The 21,675-nt window shown below is 23.2% G+C and overlaps 3 protein-coding genes and 2 long non-coding RNA genes across 8 annotated transcripts; 2 read left to right on the forward strand and 3 right to left on the reverse strand.

Moving 5' to 3' along the window:
- Positions 1–1,055: 1,055 nt before the first annotated feature.
- LOC114578313 (uncharacterized) lies at positions 1,056–3,558 on the forward strand. The gene is made up of 2 exons (XR_003699184.2): positions 1,056–2,923; positions 3,032–3,558. It is a non-coding gene; the product is annotated as an uncharacterized LOC114578313 (long non-coding RNA).
- LOC108004280 (phosphoinositide 3-kinase regulatory subunit 4) lies at positions 3,081–10,797 on the reverse strand. Of its 3 annotated transcripts, XM_028669957.2 has the most exons (18): positions 10,050–10,316; positions 9,628–9,808; positions 9,395–9,538; positions 9,055–9,209; positions 8,783–8,973; positions 7,970–8,706; positions 7,578–7,886; positions 7,079–7,462; positions 6,427–6,750; positions 6,031–6,360; positions 5,810–5,960; positions 5,602–5,715; positions 5,322–5,514; positions 5,061–5,226; positions 4,706–4,976; positions 4,289–4,619; positions 4,033–4,195; positions 3,081–3,311 (listed from the first exon to the last, which is right to left on the reverse strand). In XM_028669957.2, exons 1-18 carry the CDS (start codon positions 10,139–10,141, stop codon positions 3,108–3,110), a joined length of 4,440 nt encoding a protein of 1,479 aa, XP_028525758.1. In that variant the 5' UTR covers positions 10,142–10,316; the 3' UTR covers positions 3,081–3,107. The 3 variants fall into 3 exon arrangements, with proteins under 3 accessions (XP_028525758.1, XP_016922541.1, XP_061943434.1); XM_017067052.3 differs by lacking the exon at positions 3,081–3,311 and having other exon boundaries at positions 3,346–4,195; positions 10,050–10,797; XM_062087450.1 differs by lacking the exons at positions 3,081–3,311; positions 4,033–4,195; positions 4,289–4,619; ... (2 more) ...; positions 5,322–5,514; positions 5,602–5,715 and having other exon boundaries at positions 5,807–5,941; positions 10,050–10,332.
- Positions 10,267–20,857, forward strand: LOC133667824 (uncharacterized). The gene is made up of 2 exons (XR_009833477.1): positions 10,267–10,818; positions 15,205–20,857. It is a non-coding gene; the product is annotated as an uncharacterized LOC133667824 (long non-coding RNA).
- Positions 12,562–17,912, reverse strand: LOC108004282 (hyaluronan mediated motility receptor). Of its 2 annotated transcripts, none has more exons than XM_062087451.1 (9): positions 17,739–17,912; positions 17,507–17,666; positions 17,201–17,445; positions 16,965–17,143; positions 16,651–16,888; positions 16,410–16,579; positions 15,008–16,328; positions 14,634–14,848; positions 12,562–12,835 (listed from the first exon to the last, which is right to left on the reverse strand). In XM_062087451.1, the coding sequence occupies exons 1-7, from the start codon at positions 17,910–17,912 to the stop codon at positions 16,184–16,186; spliced, it is 1,311 nt and encodes a 436-aa protein (XP_061943435.1). In that variant the 3' UTR covers positions 12,562–12,835; positions 14,634–14,848; positions 15,008–16,183. The 2 variants fall into 2 exon arrangements, with proteins under 2 accessions (XP_061943435.1, XP_028525754.2); XM_028669953.2 differs by lacking the exon at positions 12,562–12,835 and having other exon boundaries at positions 14,229–14,848; positions 15,008–16,125; positions 16,194–16,328.
- Positions 19,003–21,428, reverse strand: LOC108004281 (glutamic acid-rich protein). Its single transcript, XM_017067053.3, has 4 exons — positions 21,208–21,428; positions 19,777–20,855; positions 19,451–19,586; positions 19,003–19,362 (listed from the first exon to the last, which is right to left on the reverse strand). The coding sequence occupies exons 2-4, from the start codon at positions 20,826–20,828 to the stop codon at positions 19,156–19,158; spliced, it is 1,395 nt and encodes a 464-aa protein (XP_016922542.1). The 5' UTR covers positions 20,829–20,855; positions 21,208–21,428; the 3' UTR covers positions 19,003–19,155.
- Between the last annotated feature and the right edge of the window lie 247 nt (positions 21,429–21,675).

Below are 21,675 nucleotides of genomic sequence, written 5' to 3' on the forward strand. Positions count from 1 at the left end.
TATTATATGTATATAATTATATTATATACATAATATATATATATATATATATATATATATATATATAATTATATTACTATTCATAAATTCTTCCTCAAATATAATTATTTTTTTCATCATTATTATCAACATTCATCTTTTTAAAAAATCTTATTCATGTATTCATTTTTTGATTATTTATTGAATAATTTACTTATATCCAGCAGAATTTTTTGAACTTTTAATGTTTATTATTAATTAAATTAGTTTATTCGAAATCAAAATATATTCATTAAGAATATCCGAACTAACAATATTATTTTTATTACTATCAAAAGCATTAAAAACAATTTAAATATACTTTGCTGGATCTCTTAAAATTTTATATGAATTGATTTTAAATCATTCATGAGTATAGTCTTTTTCGAACAAAAGTTATTCAAGAGTTTGATATAATTTTTGTATCTCATTCTTTGAAAATTCTTTTTGTATATATATGTATCAAAAAATGAATGAATCACTTCGGAAATATGTATAGTCATTGTTTTTCATCATTACATATTCTTTATAAAATTTTAATGAGAAATATTTATTGAAATTTCTAAGAGTATTAAAAATAATCTTATACGATAATTTTTCTAATTTATAAAAAATAGTTAATGATATTAAATCTTTTAATGTCAAAATTTAAAAAGTTTAACGATACTATGATATAGGAAATTTAAATATTTTGTAATACAATATTCGAAATAATATTAATTTACTATTACACTTTTCTTAACTATAAATTATTTTTTTTATCTAAATTTCTATTGATAAACCAGTTATTTTTGGGATATTTATTATTAGGAATACATGGAATATTTTCAGGAATCTTCACTTTATGGATGTTTCAATATTTTTGAAATACCCTGTATATTATATTTATATTTTATTGCATTAAAATTTTGAAATTAAATATTAATTTAATTATATTTACACAATAAATTATATTGATTATATAAATATTATTATTTCAAATTAATTTCTATTTATAGAAATTCACATTTTAAATTATGATAATTATGCTAAAAAATTTGAATTGAAAAAATAATACTTATTTTTCATCTTAAATAAAATAAAAAATAATTTAATAAAAAGAAACGCATACATATAAATTATTGATTATATAAATCACACATGTTTTTTCATGGAATAACTTATATATAAAAGCTGTTTATTCAAAGCTATGTATTCATTCTTATACACGTGTTTCGCAAAGAATAGTAATAGACTAATATACATAAAATATATATTATTTCATTCACTTATTTCACTTTATCTATTTAAAATTTTTATTTATTAGAAAAAATAAAATTCTAATTACTGAAAAAAAGAAAAATGTATTGTATATATGCATCATTCATTTTTCGCGTGATAATTAAGCATGAGTAAATTAAATAACGTGAAAATAAGAATTTAATTTAATATGATCTATATTTGTTTATCGCTCGATCTAAATTCAAAAATCAACAATAACTGCAAAAATTGATTACATTTTAAGATGAAAAAACCATTTGCAAATTTTTTTAACGCAAAATTATTAAATTTCTTTACATACTTTTTCTATTAAAAATATTAATAATTCAATAGGTTAGAAAAAAATATATTATGATAATAGAAAATCATGATCAAGTAATGGCTAATCATAATCAAACTTAATAAAAATGATTACATGTATATATTTTCCTGCATATTTAAATAATATGCAATCTTTCCTTAATTATAATCAAAATATATTTCGATTTTATATAACTAAAAAATTTTTTTTTGAAAACTTTTTAATATTTATTATTTTTCTTAAATACAGATTGAAATTATTATATAAATTTATATTAACGAAAAAAGATCTATATATCGGTATTATATTAAAAATGATAACCTTGACATAACGACCTCAAATATAGCATAGTTTATAATCAGCTTAAAATTATTATGTAGTCTGTAATATAATTTAATTGATTTTCATAAATGGGTCAATGATAATTTTATAATATCTCTATGAAATAATTGCATTCAAATATCAAATCGAAACAAATAAATAACATAAATGAACAAAAAGACAAAATTTATTAAGTTTAATGTTTTTTTTACACTAATAATTTAATATAAAACATTTTTAATTAGAAATTTGGAATGCAATTGGTGTATATCGATATTCCAATAAATGAATATATCTATAATTAAATAGTTATTTCTTGTTCTATCGTGATAGATTTTATACGCATGTAGAATATACAAAAAGATTATGTGTCATGAATGCAAAATTTATTTAATTCATCAAATAATAAATAAATATCTTTCTAAGATCATTCTTAAAATCAATGTAACAGAAAAATGTTATATTGCGCTATGCTTCTTTATCGTTTCATAAAATATATTATAAAATAAAAACTTATTTTCATATATATTTTTTAATATAAAAAACATATTATATGTTAATTTTATATATACATATATATATATATATATATATATATATATATATAATTCATGTTTTTTTTTTAATATGAATTTAATTTAATTATTCTCTTTCACAATTTTTAGTTTTCATAATCAGAAAAATATAAAAGAATTAAAGATAATTGTAAAAGTGTTTACAAATCTAATCATTATATTTTTTTCAATCAGTAGGATAGAGTTGATATATAAAACAGTAGTAAGCATTCAGCATCATTTCATTGCGCAAGTATACTTGTTACCGCGAGTTACCAGTTTAAATCCTTTCATAAATCGAAAAAAAAGAAAAATATAAATGACTGTAGATGTTTGCATAAAAGATTTTCATTTGATTATATTTGAACAAATATAAAATAAAAGTTAAAAGAAAAAGTTTAATCAATTTATTCAAAAAGTGTGAAGTTTAAAAATAAAAAAACAAGACAATCATATAAATATATAACAAGTAATTATTTATCATTTAACTTAATAGCATAAAAATTTATAAATGTTATCTATGTATTTCTATAAATAAGTATTCGCTCGCATATTCACTTATTTATGTTTTTTTCAGATATTTATTAATTTTTAAAGTGAAGAAATTGAAATTAGCAAAATGAAAATTTTGTTTTTATTTTTATTGTTTATCATCACTGGTTATGCAGCTCCTTGGTTTGAAATTCTTTTTGGCAAACAAGATTATACTTATCAACCATTAAGTTACAAAAATCAACAATCAAAGCGTCGACAAGAAAAAAGAGGAGAAGAAAGATGGAAAGAAATTTGTAGAACGATAAATCCTGATCCTTATGCTTTTCCGGATCGAGTACCTTATCCTTCTGTACCAATTTGTCCTTAAATAATTAAATTATTTAATAATTATTTAAATATGCGTTAAAAATATGAATTTATTGTAACAATATCAGAGAATATACAATGATATTCACTGGTTATGAGTATTTCAGTCAGTATATAAGTTTACTATGTAATCAATAACATAAAAGTACGCAGTCATATGTATCTATCAGTATAAATTATGTATCAAGGGATAAATTTGTTAATAATGCTTTTGTACATTAATATAATACGTTTTCCTTTGTATTATGTCCACTTAATTAATCGTTGCTATTATATTATTTAAAGCTAAATATTAATTGATCTTAATATATTATAATACATCATTCATCTTTTTCTTTTTTTTTTTTTTTTTTACGTAGAAAAATAAATCATTTATATTACCCAAAAATCACTCTATTAAAGTAACTTAAATTTTATACTCTAAGAAATGCATTGTATACAATAGTTACAACTATAAATGATCTTATTTACTATTCATCTATATATTACATATTATGTACAAATAAAAATCACAGAATTACTGCAGCACATGAGTTCAATCATAAAAATCTTGATGTTCGATTAGATTGTTTTCTCCAGAAAAAATATATATTAGAAAAATTTGTACATTACATACAGTCTTGGAACGTGACATGATGAAAGAGAAAACAATCATTTCCAAACTTGTATTAATCCATCTGTACTACCAGTCAGGATACAAGTATTTGACATAGATACCGCGGAAATTGTATCATGATGTCCAGATGGCGGAGTTTCTGGACCTTGACCACCTTCTTCAGAATTTCTCGTTCTAATGCTATTATTTCCTCCAGATGATGGAATAGGACCACCTCCAGCTAAAACTTCTTGTACTACATTAGTCCCATCAATTAAACGTTGTCTGTAAAATTAAAAATTTTTTTAAATAATTTTCAATTTTATATTATATATAATGTAAACTATTGTTTTATATTATTTTTTTATGAATACTAACTCATATGCTAATGAATTTGGAGGAGTAACATCAACAGCGGCAGGCAATGCAACATATGATTCATTGGGCGCATTTAAATCCCAAAAACGTAATCTCATATCAGTACCACCAGCTAATAAAAAACCTGAACGATCAATGCATCCAGAATACATTGCACATACACTATGACCACCTTGTGAGTGACTAAGAGGAGGTGCACTCGATGCCCAAAGTACCATTTGTCGAAAATCAGTTTCAAGATTCCACATTGAAATTTCGTTGTTTCCTTGCACAGCTGAAATAATCCATGAATGTTCAGTAGGATGAGTAATTACTTTTCTTACTCTTGCACCTAAAATTGAAAATATTTTATAAAAAAAACTTTAAAAATTATTTGATTTGTTATTTTATATGAATTTAAAATGATTGTAAATTTACTTGTAGGATGTTTAATACTAGTTATTGGTAATTGAAATCGTAAGTCCCAGCACGTATGGACTCCGGAACTAGTACCAAGAGTTAACCACTGTTGATAATTATTTACGCAAAATGAAGTAATTACTCCGTGTTTCAAATCATTCTCTAAACGCCACGTTGTACCAGGACATCTTAAATCCCATCCTACTAATGCACCATATAATGATGCATATACAAGAACAGATTGTGAACCCGAATCTAAATATTGTAAATCAACTGCACATCCTTCTTCCTAAATGTAATAACCCAGAATTATATTAATTTATCAATATTAAAAAATAAATTATATTTTAATATAATTTATGCAATTCATTACTTGAAGATCTAATTGTCTGGTACCAATGACACTCATTTTACTAGAATTTGATTCGATTCGTAAAACAAATACTGTTCCTGATTGACTAGCAGAACTTGCTAATGATTGTCCTTGATCACATATAGCTAAACCAACCAAAGGACCACCTCTATGCATATAAGTTTGTCTAATGAAATTAAAAAAAATAATATAAAGATATTATATATTGAAAATATATACAAAAACATATGGAATATATAGTATATTATATAAAAAATCTACCTAGAGCGATTAGCAATGTTTCGACCTTCCATTTTACTTGCATCCCATATTTTTATGCATCCATCTGCAGAACTACTAGCAAATAAACTAGTATCTGGTATAGAAACTAATCTATTTACTGCAGCTCTATGTTCATGAAGATGTGCAACTGGTACTCCTCGAGGTCTCCATCCATTTGGTAATAATCTTGAACCTTTTTTAATTAAAAACATTTATTATATCAATATTAAATGTAAAATATATATATCAATATATGTTATAAAAAATATATATTAATTACCAGCTTGCCATGCAATATTATCAGCCCAATGTTGTGCTCTTAATGCAGCAGCATGTTGTTCTTGCTTTCTATATGTCAATTGTCTTACTTCCAATCTACAAGGTGCACATCTATCTACAAAATTACATAAAAATTTTTGTATATGCAATATCTAAAATTTATCTAAAATTTGTATATTTAATATCTAAAATATTTTTAAAACACATACATTGAATATATGAACGTTCATGAAGAGAATGATCATTTATGCTATTCATATCAGACAAACTATGTTGTGGTGATAAATGAATATCTCCTCCATGTAAACTTTGACTAGGACTTCCATTACTTCCCGTCATATCTGACATTTTAACAGTATGCTATATTATAAAAAAATTAATTATAATTTTATAAAAATTTAATGAACATAACTCATATATTTTTAATTACTTGAATATTATCTTGAGCTGCAAACATTGTACGCCATTCTTGATTCATTGTTGCATATGTGCCAACACTATCTGATGTTCTACGATCTAATCGTTTAAATGGTGGAAGTCCTAAATCGGATTTTGTATCGGGATATAATATTATTATATGATGTCTTATTTTATCTTTCATAGTATTTAATTCTAACTTTCCTTCCATTGATTTAGTTGTACTTAACTTCGCATCCACTGAATTTCGATACTTATTAATTTTCATTAAATGTGGTTTCATTGTTATTAATTGATCTTCAACAATTTCAGTCATTGATTCTGAACTTAAACGTCTGAAAAGCTAAAAACTTTGTTTAAATTTCTCGAAAAAAGTAAAATATGCTTATGAATAAAATTTACAATTTACATTTCGTAATGAATTATTTGTTTCACTATATTGTGGAACCATTCCTGGCAATGTTTTTGTTCGTGCAACTTGTCTCTGTTCAAGACTTTGAAATAATTCTTCTATATCATTATATTTTACAACAGAGTCATAAACAATTCTTGGTATAGGAGGTACTAAAGCCTCCAATAACAGAATTTCTTTTTCTATTTGAATTAATGGATGTTTTAAATATGATTGTATCATTGATTGAACTTTGCATTGAACATCTACTAAATTAAGTGTTCGTGCTGCTGCAGATATAAACCCAACAGTTGCATGTCTTATCCATAAGTTTGGATGTACCTATGAATTATTTTAAATATTTTAAATATTTTAAATGTAATATTTTATATATTAACAATTATAATTCTTAGTAATTAATGCTAATGACTTTAATTCTTATATTACTGATATTATTTTTTATATTACTCTGATACATTATTTCTTTGATATATATGTTATCAAAGACATTATTCTGAATAATTTTTCTTTAAAACTTAATTAGTAATTTCTTACAGTTTTCAAAATAAAAAAAAATAGTTATTATTTGAATTTCGCAATTAAATTATAATATCAAAATCAAAATCATTAGTGTGCTATTTCTAATCAATATTATTAAATTTTAACTTACTAAAAAAACCATAGTTTCATACAAAAGTTGATAAAGAGCAGATTTATGTAAAAGGCCTAATTCTGTAAGAGTTGCCATTGCATTAATAGCTTTTGTTGTTACAAATTCTTCAGGATCTGCTAGTCCTTGCTGAAGAAGAGGCATTAAAATAGGACTACTATGCCAACCAACATAAGCAGCTACACCAACAATACATTCAAAAAAAGAACCTCTTAACTCTTTATCTTCTTTATCATTTAAAAAAGTAATAATATGGCTAAGTAGAATATCATTGGCCTTTTGTTTTCCAAAAAATACACATAATTTATTAATTCCACTTTCTATTAATGTTTGTTTTACCAAATTCTGAGGATCTGTTAATAACATGGATACAGATTGTTGCACCTAATAATATTATATATTTTAATATAAAATATTAATAAGTAATTGATAAGTATTAATAAAGTAAAGAATAATATTATATATATATAAATATTATAATAAAAAATTAATTAATTACCATTTCGTGCAAAGTTTGAAGTTCACTATCATAACTTGGTTTTGGACCTTCTTTATTACCTAAGTTAGATAAATGAGCATTCTCTAAATACCTTAATGCAATATGTGCTAAATGTGCAATATTTTCTGCATAAGCAGTTCTGACAATTACAGCTTCATCTTGTGTGATATGTGCTAAACCAGGTAAAATGTATTCTGGGAAAATGTTAACATCTGATGGTGGAATTGATTTCACAAGATGCAAACATTTTGTCAAAGTATGTATAGCTGATACTCGTACTCTTGGAGCAGGATCATGAACTAAATGAAACTACATATGATGAACATTAGATAAATTTTTTTGTTATTAATATTGAAATTATTAATTTAATATAATACTTATAAAATACTTACAATATAAGGCAAGATTCTATCCAATATTGTTTCATCTGATGTGTTTTCAGCAAGTTCAAGTAATATTTCTAAACTTTGTAATTTAGATTGAGAATGATGCAAACCTCTTATACATGAAGTAACAAGTTGAGTAATAATAACTAATCCTTCAACAGATTCCGAAGATAAAATTTTCTTCTCATTTTTTAAATCCATTTTTTGATTTTGATTTTCAATTAATTTAACTTCTGATCGCTGATCTCTTTGATTTTCACATTTAGAATCTTCTATTGAAACAGTTTTTGAATCAATTTGATTCATATCAGTTTTGTCAAAACTTTGATCACTATCAACTTCTACAATAGTATTATCTTCACTGTGACCAGAATCATTTTTAGTTGATTCTATATTTTTTTCAAATTGATCAATTTTAACCTCCATATTTCTTACATCAGCTTTTACTTTTTTATTTTCTTCTGCTTTTAAAATATTAATAATATTACTAATATCTTTTTTAAGTCTATTTATTTTTTCATCAGGAGATAAAATTGGGGCAGCAGAGAAAATAAGCATATATGGTTGCAGAAATAAATAAAAATATTCTGGAAATACTGTTCCACGAGCTTGAGCTAGGTAAATTTCAGCACTTTTTCTATTTGCTGGATTTCTTTCTAGCATAGATGCAAGGAGTTCGCGTATTCCAGGATCTTCTATTGTGTCCAAATGCTTACTCACTGAATATTCATTGTTTCTATATGCTTGATATATCATAATAACACAATTTTTTAATATAATATAATAACATTATATATATTTTATACAATCTATACATACCTAATAATTGAGAAAAATCAAATGGTGAATGTCCTTCATTATATAATTCTGTTAATGCACAGCCTGCAGAAAAAATATCCATCATTGGATGTAAATCACCTGTCTTTAATTCTTGTTCTGATAATAATAATGTATTATTTAACTCTGAAGATAGTGTTTTCACAAATCGTTCTGGAGCTATATAACATGTTCTGAAATAATAATTGAATTATAATTTATCACAATAAATTAAAGATAATAATTATCAAAAAAAATATTGTTTGTACATGTACCTTCTCCTAGAAGTATCAAAAAAATATGAAAAATCTGCAGGATTATCTTCAGGTAAATAAGTTGGTTTAAAACTTGCAAAATCTGTGAGTAAAATCCAGTTCCAACTAGTTATCATAATGTTTTCTAGTTTGATATCACCATGGCAAACTCCAAACTATAGTAAAGTAAAAAAAATATTTTAAATTGTATATTTTATAAAGGAATTACATTTATATTCACAGGATTGTATTTATATTCATTATTTAATAAAAAATTTTAATATATTTAATCAATTAAGAATTATTTCATAATATCTGAAATTAATTTGATTAATTTCAAAACTTTTAAATATTAGTTTACCTTATGAGCTTGATGTAAAGCATATAAAATTTGAAAGGTGATCCACTTTTTTTCTATACTTGTTAAAAATGGTCTGGTACTAATTCTATCATAAAGAGAATATTTCACATATTCTCTCATTATTGATCCTGATTTTTCTGTGAGCTTATATAAACATAATTATTTAAAATTATAAATAATAAAAATTATTATAATTTACATAACATAAATATTATAATATATCATATACTTACAATCATTCTTTGAAAAGGTAGACAATTTACAGCAGATGCTAATTTAGATCTAATTTCTTCGAGTTTTTCTTTATAAGTAGATAATGGAAGTGTTGGATCATGAATAGCAAAAACTTTAATTACTATAAGACCTTCTTGACTTCTGGCACGAGCCACTTTAAAAAATCTAGTACTTCCTAAGCTATATATACAAATAATCATAAGAAAACAAAAATACACAATTATTCTTTATACATATTACATATAATGTAATTTTGATTTGTATGAAATATATCATAATATGATTTTTTTTTTATTAAAAAGATCTTATCAAAATATTTTAATTCATATTAAATATGTTATCAGATATAGATTGATGAAAATTGAAAAATGTGTTGACTTTATCATTTTTATAATTATTCATATTAGATCAAAATACTTACTTTACGTCGAATAATAAATCACTATGATCCGTCAAATAATGTTCTACTGGAAATATTTGACTAGGCGCAATACCGACTAATTGATTTCCCATTTTGTAAATCGATGTTTAATTGAAACTGATATATTTGCAAGCAGCATCCATTTTGTGCCAACTTCATGTGTTACATAGTATATATATATATAATATGGTATGCAAAGCAATCATATACGCAATATAGTCATTTATAAATTAGGTTTTCTAAATATCATATCTTGAATATCTTTAATTTTTTAAATTAAAAACTAATTATAATTTCATTATATCAAATATTGTATAATTATATTTGCTATCAAATATCAAAAAAAGAAAAATATAATTAATTTATTTTTAATAAGATTGGTAATAATATTAGATTCCAATTTACTATTGTATTCCTAGAGAAAAACCTATACTATTAATTTGATTTATCAAATTATATTATATTAGTCATTGTATATTAACAAAAAAAATGGAACATGTAAAAATACAAAATAAAATGGAATTCATTTTAAATGATTAAAAATTTTTTATCTATATTATAATAATATCCATGATATTATTTGATAATTAGAATCTAAAAATATTAATTTTAACTTTAGATATTCATGCTATTAAAAGTTATATCATAAATGATTATGATTTAAAAATATATATTAATTTTATATTAATTTTATATTGTATTAACTTCATATGCAATCACTACAAAATTGTCAGCACGCGGGACAAAATGGCTGACAGTGACACATAATGTAAGTAACTATATAGATAGTCTTAGAAAGTATTAGGGAAAGATGCTATGCTATACAAAAGATTTTTAAATTGTGTTGACTTTATTAATTTTTGTGATTGAATTCAAGATAATTCAATATCATCATTTTCAATCATAGAAAGCATATCAAACAACTTTTAACGCGATCGATATTTCAAATCATAAAACGCCAATTCCCGTTAAATATCAGATCTATATGTTATTTGTGATTATGTATAGAGAAATCATTATTTATTATATTTATTATATAGTTTAAAAATAAAAATTATTTATTTAATTTAATTTTTTTAACAAATAATTTATTTTATTGTCGATAATATAAAAAACTTCCATATATTGAAAAGATGGTGCCACTAATCAAAGACCATTAATAAGTTCAATTTATTGTCGATAACAATATATCACAAATTTGAACATTTTTTAAAGAAACGATAATGCTGATTAAAAAAAAAAATTATAGATTCTTTATAATTTATTTTTGTATTTATATCTATAACATATGTATATTTTGTATATATTTCTATATATAAATTTGTTTTTCCATTTTATATATATATATATACTTCATTTATATTTTATGTAAATATGTTATATTTATATTTATTTATTTTTATATTGTCATACATATATATATTTAATTTCAAAAAATGATAATTTAAAAAGATAATTATGTAAATAAGCAAATATTTATAATTTTTTCGGAATTATTTTTTTTCTTATTATGTAAACTATACATTCATAATATCATTTATCACAATATTCAAATAAAATTATTTATGATATCACATTATAATTTTCGAAACGCAAATGTCTTTTTGTATTAGCTTATACGATATCACAGTTAATATATCACAGATTTAACATCTTATGTTTGCTGTCTGGTGCCTGTTATATGTTTTATAGATCCCACATAGCAATGAAAAAATTTTTTAATTGTATATGATTTGTTATCATGGATTTATATATTAAAAATTAATAAAATTATTTGAATTGTGTTTAAAACATTAGAAACTTAAAAAAACGGGATAAATTAAAAAATAAAAAATAAAAAAAATATAACTAACTATAAAATAAAAAATAATAATATAGCATTGATTTTTTAATTAAATAATATGTGTTAATATGTGAATCTCACAATATAAAAATTTTTAAAAACTTAAAATTACTTTAGTTTATGAAAAAAAACAAATATATATAAGGAAAATGAAAGGTAATTAAAAATGTTGTTATATGTATAATATGTATAACATATTGTTTTTAGCAACAAAAATATTAAATTCTATTTATTACGAAAGATAATCAAAAAAATTTCATACTTTTATATAAAAAAAATAATTTCATTTATAACATTGATAATAAAATAATAATTCAATAAATTAATGAATTTCCATAATTTTAAATTTCTATTTTTATTGTCGATAATCGTTGAACGTAGCAGTGTCTACAAAGAGAGCAACTCCATGACAGTGTCTATTATAACCATACTGTCGATGGATAGCTCTCTTTATAGCGCGCGCCTTTCGTCGTTGTTCTTCATTTGAAGTTTTGCCTTGTTGCATTTAATATCCTAAAAACTTTAAATTTTATAAACATTTACATTTAATATACATAACATTGTAACAAATAAATTGCATAATGAATTTCAAAAAATGAATCATAGATAAATATCTTGTTAAAATATCATAAAATTTTAGAATATTACTTTAATTACATATAAAAGAAATTTGATTTATATAACTACTTATATTTTATTAAATGTTAACAGAAGAGATCCGGATATGCAAAAGAAAATGCTAAGAGATAGAAAGTATCGCCGTGATGGAATATAATATGAGTATAGTAGCTTTGCTTGTTATCAGGGAGGTGCGAGCAACTTCTTCCTCTTTAGCGTTGCCACCTGATTGCGCGGTAAACATAACCTCTGTGCGTTAGCTCGTGCCATAAGTTGTTAACACTTCCTTTTCTTCTTCATTCTGATGCATATGTTCAAATGTAGCCTAGAAATACATTAAACTGCAAATCAAGATTTAATCGAACGATTATGCAGTTTAAAGATTACGATATAACTTAGTAATAAATTTTAATGTCAAAACATATGATACGAAGAGTCAAACTTTGAATTGATCGATAATTCTATCAATCCGAGATAAGTTTAAATAATTCATTGTACTGATAATTGTTATCAGATATCACTTAGTGGAAATTTATAATTATTTTATAATTATTTTAAAATATTCTTTAATTTAAAGAATTTAAAAAGAGCTAACAAATGCTTAAATATCAGAAAAAAATTGAAAATATATAAGATTATAATATGATTTAAATTATTCTAGATTATTAATACTGTAGTAATAATAGATAATTATGTTTGTAATTACATGTCTTATTAAAATCCAAATAATAATTTCTAAATAGAATAAAATAAATAAAAATGAAAAATTTAAGACAGAATCAAAATAGATTATAGTATTTTATTTTATTTATTCAAATGGTATCTTTTTAATTCTAAGCAATTGCTTAAATAAATATAAACTGAAGTATTTTAATTATATTATATATTAATTATTATAATATATATTATAATTATATTATATTTATATTGTAAATATATATTTTTTATAATAATTAAATATTATAAATATTATAAATATATATTTTTTTAATATTACGTATATAAATATTAAAATCAAAGTTGTAATCATCAAAACAAATTTGAAAATCAATAAACGTTAAATAATTTTATAATATTTTAATTATAATCAATAATTTAAAAAATAATAATATAAGAATATATTAGACTTTAGCTGCAAAATAATAAAAATCTTTTAATTATATTATAAGTTATAAATAAGTATAATATCATAACGAAATTTGTTTTTTTTCGTTATTTTTCCTTATACAAAAGAAAACTAGATGAAATTATATAATGAAACGAGCATCTTCAATAATTACTTACAAATATCATATTCTTTTTTTTTTTTAAATATTCTTCTATTACCCAAAGAATCAATAAAAACATACGTTTATTAAATCTGACGACAAATATCGAATATCACCTTTGAGAGAAGCCACCGATTACATGTTATCAGTAGACAACGCGATAAAAGCGATAACGAGTTGACTCGTACAGGTATTACCAAAAATCCTAGAATTTTTTTATATAGTATTCAAGCAATCTATAAATTAAATACAATAATGAAAAAAATGTAAAATATTAATTCAATCCTAAAAAAAAGTATTCTTAAAAAGATAAAAAAGAATAAAGTCGAATCATATATACTGATCCCCTATGCTTCGTAGCCTATTTACCAACTTTAATGAGTTTCACGTTATCTTCTTAATTGCATGTCTATTTGTAAAAAAGCATAGTTTTATTAACAAACCAACATGTAAAATATTTTATTTATTATTATTTTATTTATAAAAATTGAATATTTAAAAAATATATGATTCCGAAATTTTTCTTCCTAATATTGTAATCTTCCAAATAAATGTAATATACATTTAATTTCGTTATCATTATTATAATTGTAATAATATTACCAATATTACCAATATTAATGTTCTGACATAATCATCAATTAATATTATTCCATAATTAATTGGATAAATCCATTTAATTCATTTAATTCTATATATTTTTTATATTATATATAATATTTTATGAAAATAGTACCATTAAGATAAAAATAAGATAAATTTATAAACAATAATTGAGATTTCCTAATATGCGATGTTTTTGTTTATCAAAAATTTGTTCTAAAGACAATGTCACGGAACGAATATCTTAAATACCTGAAAAATTCAACAACGTTATCGGGGTCGTTGTAAAATGTTTCATTACCAATGCCCATATGTTACATAATCATTATTTCAAGCGTGAAACCAACGTCGTGTATTCTCTACTAGCAATATCTCTGGAATTTACACATGAAAAGACCTCGGCACGAAGAATTCCAGCTGTAAATACTTGAGGTCGCAGGAACTTCAGCGGCAATGGATATGAACGCCTTCAACGAAACAAGATTTTTTTCTTTTCTAAATTTTCTATATGAACAGCTTTCAAATATATTCACTAATTTCTACTTTTACGATTTTTGTTATAACAATAAAAGAAACACTAAATTGATTTACATGAAGATAAAGTTCGTAACAACTTAACGACTTACCTAATAGGTACCTCTGGTTCCAAAATCATAACTGATCACGCTAGACTTCCGGATGAACATACATTCCGCTTAAAGCTTCTTCTCGATTCACGTTATTGTATGAAAAAAATAATCAGGGATAGTGAAGTCAGAGACAGTGAAAGGGGCGCGCAACGAACTAACGAGAAAGTTAATAACTGACGAACAACTCTTTGCAGAACAAACGAACGAAGAGGTTCAAGAACGAGTGACGTGGATGTCTCTCCGGTTCGACTCATATACTCTACCTGTGCTGATCTGACGTCACGGATATGCTTCTTATCAGGTAGAAGCGCCAACACCTGTAAGCTCGCACCTGTATGCTTGAGCTTACCACCGATTGGAACGCTCTGAGCTGAATTTTCTTATGAAAGATATTTCTATACTCAAGACAATACAATTAACACATTTACTTAAGCAATTACTTAAAGAATAATATAAAATAGTACGAATTTCATCAGAAAATCTAATTCATCAAGGTTTTAAAGCTCTAGTTTTAAGTTGTATTTAAGAATATAAGTTTCGTATGAAATATAATTGATGAAATAGTATTCAATTCTAAAGTTCTCTTTTTTATAGAAAAGAAAGAAGATAAAAAATAAAAAAAATAAAAAAAGCTATACTTGATCATCAATTCATTTTTTAAAATTTTTGAAAAAAAATAATTATAAATCCATGGATGTAAAACTGACGAACGATATCAATAGCAATAGTTAATGCTATAGTTCAGAGTAAACACAGGTTCTATAAAAAGGAAAAGAAAAAAATAATAAAAGACAGAAACGGAACCGTTGCTTTGACGATGTCACGCGCGTTTACGTGGTGCGTTGCACCTTATCTCGTGTCCTAGTTACATCATCGTACACGATTTTGTAGTTCTTACACAATTCCGATCGGAAGGAACTAACAATAGCCATCGCTGATCAATTCATGATTTACTAATAATATCATGTTTTATTTCACCATGATAAATTTTTCATCGTTTAATTAAAGTATAGAATGTATTTTATTTTAGAATAAACGCATCGTTCAAAAAAGTTTTTGATTTTAATTAAACTGTAATGGTTGAACGACTGCCAATGGGAACTGATGATTTGTTCCTAAAAAAAAAATTTGTATAATAATTCTTTTAATAATTTTTGTTTTTTGATTCATTATTCATAAATACCTGTAGGCTTCATAAAAAATTTTTCTGACTTCCTCAAACATTTGTTTATAAGTTGCAAGATCGGCAACTTTGTCTTTTTGCACAGCATCTAATCTAGCTTTCAACGCGAGACATTCTTCTTGCAATAATTCCATTCTATTTAAAATTTATCAAAAATTATTAGATAAAGTTTAAGTATTTTAGATAATTTATATTTACATGTCTTCTGTTGCTTACTTAAGCCGCATTTGCTCTATATCCATTAATTTATCATTAGTTTTTGATAATTTTGGTAATTTTGTCCTATATCCAGTATCAATCTTAACAATTCCTATTTTTTCTGTCTCTAATTTTCGAATTTTTAACTCTAATTTTGCCGATTTGTATTTTTCATTACGTAAGATATTCTACATATAATTCATTTGATTAGAAATTCAATCAAGAGATAAGAATACAAATAATATTGTAGAAGACTCACAGAAAGAATATCAGCATCATTTCTTTCTTTATCTAGTCGTCTATTAAGTATTGTTATTAATTCCAGCAATCTCTCTCTTTCAGCCTCAGCGGCAAGAGCTAAAGTTACATACTCGTTAGGTTCGCATGTACTTCGAACGGTATGAGGAGAGGTATTATTGTTAAAATTATTTAAAAATATTTCCGGTTGCGTAATTTTTTGAGATTTAATCTCCCATATATTGGGGATCGTTCCATTCCTAAAATTAATAATACATTTTTATAAAAATCTGTTTATATTTTTTATTTTTTCTAAAAATAGAAAAATTAGAAAACCTCAATTTATCTATTTCGATTTCTCGTTCTTCTAATTTTTTACGCAACCGATCAATTTGAAGTTGTGCTGACTGTAAATCATTTTTCAAATTCGTGTACTCACGTTCAATCTTCTCTGATCTGTTTCTTGTATCTGTCTCGCGTTCTTCATGTTTTATTTCGGTAGTTTTAAGCCGATTCTACAAAATTCATTAAATATAAAAGAAACGAATAATTCAATATCATCGAATACTTACGTTGAGTGTCTCAATTAAATGAATATCGTGAGATCTTTTTTCATTTAATATAGCAATGTTTCCTTTTGTAATATTTAATTCATGCTCTAATACTTTTATTCTTGCTTTTGAAGCTTCTAATTTTCTTTTATATTCTTCAACAATGACTTCTGTTTGTCGAAGTTGCTTTACTGAATCTTCAATTTGACGCCGTCTTTCTTTTTCAACATTTCGAAGATTCTCAAAATTTTTTCGTTCTACGGATACTAAGAAAAAATATAAATTTTATCAATAGAAATCTAAAATTTAGAAATTTTATTTTAATACCAATAGATGTTTTTTGCGTTCCTTCATATTCCGATAATTTTGATTGCAATTCAGTTATTTTTTGATGTAATAGATGAATCTGTTCAGCTCTTCCACGCCATCCGGATTGATTCGATAAATTATTCAAATTCACATTTTCACCAATTTCGCTATATAATAACTACATTTGCAATTTTAAAAGTATCTTTATTTTTTCCCATACAATTTCTAATAAGATATTTAAATAAAATACCTTATTCAATTTATTAATCTCTTGTTTAAGACTGATGCAGTTATTTTTAGATTCATATAGTTTCGTTTGAGTTAGTTGTAATTTTTCGAGTAAATGTTTCATTCGGTCCTCATTTTCCCTCGGCAAATTATTTTTGGTACCTTTGTCAAGGATACCATCCTGTATCTCGATCATGATGAAATAATGATAAAGGAAAATAATAGTGTAAAAATGTTGTATGCAATTGAAAAATTTTTAATATAACTCACTCTGCTGAGAGGAGTCATCAGTTTTGAAATATCTTCTTTCATGTCGCTCATTTTCTAATTCTGTTTCTTTATTAATTAAATGAATTTCAAGATTTTTACATTTAGACTTAAGAACTTCAATTTCTGCGGTCTGTTCTCTACATCTTTTGCTAAGCTCAATAATCTTCGCAGTTGCTATTTCATTTGGTTTTCCTAAAATTATTGATTGTCCATTTTCTGTGATTCCTTTTTTTCGTACTTTTTCTTCCATTTCTTCAAGTGCTCGTCGCAAACAACCATTTTCAGTAATTAAATCCTATTATATTTATTTATATTTAATAAAAATTATTTAATTTAATTTTATATAGGATTTATATGAAATTTTATAATGAAATTGAATGAAATTATTCTATATATTCAAAGTATTATTAATATTATTAATAATTAATAAATATTAATAATTATTATTTTAAAAAATAATTATAATTTCATAAATAGAATTTATTTCGATTACCTGAATTCGATTCCTCAAAAATAGATTTAATTCTTTTGGAAAGATAATATGATCAGGTAAATTCTCCTAGGACATATTAAAAATATCATTCTTTTCCGTATATTTCACAAATATAATTCAATTATAAAATACGTATTACAACAATTTAAGAATTAAGTACCTCTGTTAATTCTTTTGTCCATGGAATCGTCGCTTCAAAATCTAAAGAATTATTCACTTCATCTTGTATTATTTTATTTATTATTTTTGATTTAGACATATTTTGTATGAATACTAAATTATCAAAATTTTTTTCTAACCTCCCTTAATATAAATTAAGACAATTCTTCAGTTTTAGTATATAATATTAAAATTGTTATAATGTGACATTTTTTTTATCTATGAACTGCATATAAATTTTATAACAACATATTGTTACGTAAACATGTGAAGTTTAAAACTTTTGTTCTAATAAACATGTATCCAATAAATGAAGATTTCATATACATGTTAGGTTAATAATATAAATAAACTGTACAACTTCTAGTAGATAAATTTTTTATCTATATTATCCAACATGTGAATGTTTACAATTAAGAATAAATCTTGATTACATAAAAAAGCTTAATTCTAAATGTCAAAATAGGAAAATAATGAAGTTAAAATTTAAATATTTATTTCAAATTAATTCTATTGATTATGTTTTTGTCATTCGCATATTTTGCTTTCCTTTATTTCCAGCATGTTTTTGAATGTTTCTGTTATTTCCACCTGCTAATTTTCCTGCCTTTTGTAGAGCATGCAATTTAAAATTTTTAACAACACCTACTTTTTTGTTGTTTCCAGAATATTGCACATTTATTCTTCTCCCATTAATAAATGAATGATTGAGTGAAAGTGCTTTCTGTTAATAAATAAGTATAATAATATGTAATTATATATATAGAGATGATTGATTCTAATAATCAAAATAAATTATAATATAAACATACCTCATAATCTGTATTATTGGCCAGTTCGATGTAAGCAAATCCACGTGCTGTGTTTGCATCTTTCTTAGGTATTCTAATATCAACTATTTGATTGACTTTAGTCAAAAAATGTTTTTTAAGTTCCTCATTAGTAATACTAAAATATAAAAATATAAAAATATAAAAATATACAAAATATACTACATATAGATGTGTGTGTGTGTGTGTGTGTGTATGATTTAATATATATTATATTATGTATATATAATATATATAATATATATAATATATATAAATCCTTATATGTAATATATATAAAGGATTTATTTAATATTTAATGTTCTTACTTATATGGTAAATTTCCTATAAAAAGAACATATCTTTTCTTTTTACTTTCTTCGTCTGTATTTATAGATTTTCCTTTTTCTTTTAAACCTTGTATACTTTTTTTAATTTTATTATCTTCATGTTGCTTATTATTCTCATTTTTTTCATCTTTTTCTTCTATATCATCATTGTTATCGTCATCATCATCATCATCATCCTCTTCATCATCCTCATCATCTTCTTCCTCTTCCTCATCTTCTTCATCTTCCTCATCTTCCTCATCATTATCCTCTTCCTCATCTTCTATATTACTTTCATCATCATCCATTTCAATTTCTTCCTTATCTTCATCACTATCATCATCATCATCTTCATTTTTTTGTTTTAAAGATGTTAATGTCTTAGTTTGTTTATCTTTATTTTTATTCTCATTTGACTTGATCTCTAATTTTTCTTGCAATTTTTTTTTCTGTTCAGTACTTTGTAGTTGTTTCTTTTTAACAAATTCTATTGATTTTTCACTTTTTATATTTTCCGTCTCTTTTTTTATAATTTGTTTAGGTTTATCTACTCCTTCTTCTATTCTTAATCTTTTTTTAAGTGCTGCTAGTTTTCTCCTAGCACTTTTTGTGAGATTTTGTCGAGCTTCTATTATTTGAATTTTCTTTTTTATTTCCTCAACAGATAAATTACGATTTATTTCATGCTTCATTTGCCTATTTGCTTTACGCTTTTTACGATATTCTTCTCTCTTTTTTAACATTTCTAATTTATTCTCTTTATTTGATATCTGTTTTTTATTTTTTTGTGGATTATTTTCATTTATTTCTTTCATATTACAACTTTGAACAACTTTTGAATCATAATCTTTTTTCTTTTCATTTTTGAACTTTTTAGGTATGTCCTTTTTAACTTGTTGATTTGTTTGTCCATTTTGTACTATTCCATTTTCTAATTTCTTTTTCTTATGATTTTTATTAAAATTTCCTGATATTTCTGTTTTTTTTTCAATTGCATCAAACTCACTTGCTGATCGTTTTTTTATATTTTTAACCATATTTGTTTTAGTCATTATTACGTTATTTAATATATAGATTTACTGTAAATAAGAAATAAAAAGAAATTAAAAATGTAATTAAATGAATAAAAGAAAAAAATTAATAATTTAAAATAATAATTTTTGTTTAAAATAATAAATAAATTGTTAACTTTAAGAAATACAATAAGTTCAATAGATATAGATTGCATATAATTTAATATAATTTAATATTTTACGTGTATTAATATAATTCTATTAAAATTGAAATTGTTTTAAATTTAGTTTTTTTTTTTACATCTATTTTAATTAATATGACTTAACATTTTTATTGATATTCATTAATTATTTTATAAAGTAACATATATAAAATATATACGTATTTTTTTAGTTTTATAATATTAAATTAACATACCTTTCTAAACGTGGTCGCAGATATAATTTTTGAGGTTAACTCTACACGCGTCTCGTATTCGTATATATATAAGTAAAGAATAAAAGTGTACAATTATGATTTCGATTCGTGTCATGACGCATGCGCAAAAATTTTTATTATATTTTATTATATAACATTTAGTCCTAAAATTTACATTTCATAAAAAAAATATGAATATAATTTTTTAAAATGCAAATCAAAAGATAATATATATGCATATTATTAGTTTAATTAAATAAAATAAAATTTTTAAATTATTTCAACGTCATTTCCGTTATACAGAATATCTGATTTTATATTTTTTACTTAAAAATAAAAATAATTTATTTTTATATCATATTAATTATATTAACATAATAATTAATTATTAATAATTATATTATAATTAAATTATATAAAATTTTTACACAAATATAATTAAGAAAGTCATTGCTATATTTTTTCAAA

This window comes from Apis cerana, linkage group LG1 (assembly GCF_029169275.1).
Source record: "Apis cerana isolate GH-2021 linkage group LG1, AcerK_1.0, whole genome shotgun sequence".
Classification (NCBI taxonomy): domain Eukaryota; kingdom Metazoa; phylum Arthropoda; class Insecta; order Hymenoptera; family Apidae; genus Apis; species Apis cerana.